This window comes from Cynoglossus semilaevis, chromosome 17 (genome assembly GCF_000523025.1).
Source record: "Cynoglossus semilaevis isolate Cse_v1.0 chromosome 17, Cse_v1.0, whole genome shotgun sequence".
Lineage (NCBI taxonomy): Eukaryota > Metazoa > Chordata > Actinopteri > Pleuronectiformes > Cynoglossidae > Cynoglossus > Cynoglossus semilaevis.
Genome location: NC_024323.1, coordinates 15,589,431 through 15,593,939, shown reverse-complemented (window position 1 = coordinate 15,593,939; position 4,509 = coordinate 15,589,431). Strand labels below are relative to the sequence as shown.

At 47.9% G+C, this 4,509-nt stretch overlaps 2 protein-coding genes across 3 annotated transcripts in view; one reads left to right on the top strand and one right to left on the bottom strand.

The window, feature by feature from the left end:
• Positions 1 to 4,509, top strand: part of LOC103393693 (phosphoinositide 3-kinase regulatory subunit 5-like) — a 29,879-nt gene that overhangs the window by 4,891 nt on the left and 20,479 nt on the right. The window lies entirely within an intron of this gene.
• ntn1b (netrin 1b) overlaps positions 800 to 4,509 on the bottom strand; it is a 14,619-nt gene continuing 10,909 nt past the window's right edge. For both annotated transcript variants that reach the window (XM_008330754.3, XM_025064449.1), the window contains one exon: positions 800 to 3,294. In XM_008330754.3, the coding sequence (XP_008328976.1) occupies positions 2,975 to 3,294 (320 nt within the window). In that variant the 3' untranslated portion in view covers positions 800 to 2,974. The remainder of the gene's footprint in view (positions 3,295 to 4,509) is intronic.

Below are 4,509 nucleotides of genomic sequence, written 5' to 3'. Positions count from 1 at the left end.
AGGCCTCTTTAGTGGGCCTTCTCCAGGACGAATAAGAAGAGTCTTTGTGTTCCACAGTCCTGGTCCCAGACCAGGGAACGGGTTTGGAACCATGTGCATTAAAAGACGGGAAAATGGAGAGGAGGTCCAGGAGAGAGAGTGAATGGGTGAGTGAAGGGGTGAGTGTGTGAGGGAGACAGAGAGTGTCCTGATATCAAGGACCTCTTGAAGGCCTCCAGAGTCCATCTCCAGAGGTGCTCCAGTCTTTGTCTCCCACTCTCCCTCCTTCACTCCCCCTCTCTCTGTGAATGAAGCCTGGGAAGAAGGAGACTGACCAGATGGTTAGGGTTGGTGGAGGGGAGGAGAGAGGGGAGGAGAGAGGGGGAGAGAGGAGAGAGAGGAGGACCAGACCTCCTCAGCTGATTGTCAGTTAACTCCTTATAAGGAGTGAAGGAGCAGTCATGCTCATTAGGACATTAGTCCTTCACACTGATGTTAATGAGGCTGTGGCCACATGCTAACGAGCTAATGAGCTAATGAGCTAATGAGGTTGTCATTGAAGGTTGACTGTGGAAGAGAGAGAGAGAGAGAGACAGTGACAGTGAATGGATCCTGAGCCTATAGTGTATATAAATGTGTACAGCGTGGAGGGGGAGGATGGGTGAGGGAATATATATATATAAATATAAATGTTTGTTTCGTTTTGATTTTGTTGCTACTGTTGTTACGGTGGTGCAGTGTTGTGTGTGTGTGAAACTCACTGATGTCTGGTCGTGTTGTTGTTTCTGTTGATTGTGTTGATGTCTGGTCGTGTTGTTGTTTCTGTTGGAACTATGTGATGTAGCGGAGATGATGTCATTTCCTCTGTTGTTGTTGTTGTTTAAACTGAGGTGAAAATAAGAAGCGACACTCGTCTCAGCAGAACTTCACTTTTTACAGCCTTTTATTTCATTTGAATTAATGTTGACGTCTAACAGGCTGAGCCCACGAGCCCTACTTTTCACCACAGCGTCTACATTTCAATGCAATAGTAAAAAACAAAACCCAGCGAAAATAGAACGCACAAAAACCACAGGTCATTAAATATATTCATTTATGATAAACGTAATCTATTAGTACTGCAACACATTACACAGGTTTACTAAAGGTAATGTAGGAACATGAACAGAAGGAGACACTAGGTGGCACTACCTGCTTCTCACTTCACACACACACTGACAAACGTGTGTGTGTGTGTGTGTGTGTGTGTGTGTGAAGTGACTGAACCCACATGAAAATGTCTCTCTTTATTTAGTTTCTACCAACACACAGTGGCTTTAGTTCACATGGAGATAAATGTAACGTAACAAGTACTACTGTAGTACTACTATAAAAGCCCACACGGTGCCTCAGTCGGCCTTGTGTCCAGTACCAGGTCTGGGTGTGTGCCGAGTCACGCCTCCTGTAAACATCTGGTGATATTTCATCACTCCACAGGTCAAAGTTCAACAATACAGTCACAGTCATTGTTAGCTAACAGTTAGCTTCAGTAAACAGTGAGCTTTTGGTGATGGGTCAGTAAGGTCAGGGGTCAACTCCTGGTCAGGTTGTACTGGTTTCATTCACAGGTTGGAATGTCAAAGTTAACCCTTTAACTGCGATGACTGATGAATTAATCAGTTTAAAGATTTTGACGAAGATGCAGAAAGACTGTATATCCCATAATTCCTCTGTCCATCCACCAGTGACACACACACGGTGGGAAACGGTTCTAGTTCCACTGGATCTCCTGGATGTGAACATCCCATCATTAACTCCAGCATGTGTCTGTGGGTGCTTCAACCTCTGGTCAGAGATCAGGACAGTCGGTCTCCGACTGTAGACTGATTAATGTTGTTGAGTCTAGAGAGAACCAGGTTCCACAGGTTCTAGCAGACCCGGTCCAGATGAATAGTCGGACTTTTGAAGACTATTCTCTTCAGACACACTTTTGATTTTTCATAATTTCCCAGTTTTGTCTTATATTTTGACTGTGATACCCTGACTGTGGTACCCTGACTGTGATACCCTGACTGTGGTACCCTGACTGTGGTGTAACACAAAGCTTTTTTCACTGCTGCCTCTTTTTATACCATGGGTTTTGAAGTGATCCGACCCTGGAGGACTGTGAAGGTACTGCTGCTGTCCACTGGAATACACACGTCTACTGCACTGTATACACTGAAGTCCAAATGGCTTGTGTTTGAAGTACGCAGTATTGGTTTTCGTCAGGATAAAAACCACATCATTCGTCACTACAGTTACTGAACATTTTCTTCTAAGATCAGACTAGAAAAACATGAAGTGCATGGTTGATACCTATTCTACTCTACAGCTAGATGGCGCTGCACACACGCACATACGGTTACTTTACATGCAGAGGTCAGTCACAGCTGATGAGGAGAATAGGGAGAACGTCCTAGTGGCAGTTTGTTGCCATAACACTGAGGTAACTCACTCATCCAAGAGCCCAGAGGATGGGGGAGGACAGATGTGGGAGTGGGGGGGTGAGGTCGCACGTTGGCCACAGTGACTGTTTCACAATGTTTTACTTTCAGCTGTTTGAATGAAAGTCTTCCCAGTTGAACCGCCTGCAACAGCACCTCATCCAACATAAGGCCCGTGGAGCGGTGCTGCACCGCAGGGTAGTCGAAACACACACACACACACACGTGCAGGTTGTGTAGAACAGTGGACCGAGGGAGAACCAACAGCCCGGCAGTAAAACGGACCGTTCTGTAACATTAGCTCCAAATTCTGCCGCTACGATGAGACGAGACGAGGTGAAAAAACCCGTCATCTGGTCGCTCCACATCAGAGCAGCAGGACTCGGTCCTTCCTCCCATCTCTCCCACTCCTCACCTCTGCCTCTCCTCTTGTTTTTCCAGTTTTTTTCGAGTGTTACTTGGTCCTCCCCTCGTCCCTGAAGGCATCGCTTCCCTCCACTCCTCCTCTGTCCTCTCTCCTTCACTCCTTCCTAGCACTTCCCCCTCTTGTCACGCTGTTGGAACTTCCTCAGCCGACGCCCCCACAGGTCCTTCCAGGGGATGAGCAGGCTTCCCTTGTCCGCCACCACTCCGCTCTGCCCCGGAGCGTCGTCCTCTGACCCCAGGAGCAGGTACTTCCTCCCAGTCTTGATCTTGGGACATTTGCAGGCCACGTCCTTGGCACGCACCCACAGCAGCTGGTCGCCGCGACGGATGCGGTTCTCACCTTGTTTGTAGACGGAAATGATGTTGACAGTGAACTTCCACCACTCTCCCGCTTTGTCTCCTTTCAAAACGTGCACTTGAACAGCTGGAGGGGGAGAAGAAGGAGGAGAAGAAGAAGAAGAGGAGGAGAAGAAGAAGGAGACGAAGAAGAGAAGAAGAAGGAGAAGGAGGAGAAGACCAGTCTAAAATACTTTAAAATACTGTAAAACTGTGAAACACTCAGCTCCATCTGAATGTAGTTCTCCTCATGAACCTGCTGCTGTTCAGTGGTAATGATCCAGTGGAAACACAGCTCCAGCCTCAGTCTGCGCCCCCCCCCCCCCCCACCAGTCTGCCCCTCAGTGTCGGGTAGATCGACATTTTCACTTCTCAGATTAGAAAGTTCAGGAGGTGACATTTTGGGGTTTTTCAGTTTTTGTTTTTGTTTTTACAACTCCACAGTTAAAAATCGAGGCAGTAAAAGAGACGGCAAACAAGTTACAAACCTGAGTTACCACGGTGGAAAGACCGGCCGACCGAAGGAGAAGGAGAAAACACCAAAGAGATGTCTCCATCCTCAGTACTACCACCTACAGTACTTCATATGACACACTCACACACCGACACACTGTAGTTGTACCTAACTGCTGTAAAATTTCCAAAAGGTGAAGTAGAAAAATAGAAAACTCCGTACTTGTGTAACTACATGACCCACGGTGTGGGCCACCCACCTGTACCACAGGGAGAAGAGTTGAGGATGACTTGAACCATGTAACCATGGCAACAGTGAGGGAGCAGGTTGTACGTGATGGTGCTTCAGTAGTGGAGCACATGATACTAGGTGGAGCTAGTATCACTATGAGTACTAGTACTAGTACTCACATAGTAGCAGGATTGTTATGATGAAGTGGATGGTTTTAAGATGCAGTTTTACATTTTGACAATAAACATGTAGTCAGTCAGGTGTAGCTGGAGGAGGTGGAGGAGAAAGAAGGTTTGTTGGTGTGGGGGGGGCGCGCTCTCACAGCCCCTGCCATTCATCTCAGCCCTCTCCTTCATCCAGACACATAAAGGGTGAGTGAGGAGGGGCTATAGCAGGGAGGGGGCACTATTTGTCTTCCCAGCCATAGAAAAAAGATCCAGGAGAATCAGGACGGGTTTCTGACCTCGTGAGCCGTCCAGGTTCTGCTCCCAGAACTTTGTCCAACTCTGCAGCGTGAGAATCCAGCAGAGATAGTGCTCCCCTCCCCTCCCCTCCTCTCCTCTCCTCTCCTCTCCTCTCCTCTCCTCTCCCCTCCCCTCCCCTCTCCTCTCCTCTCCT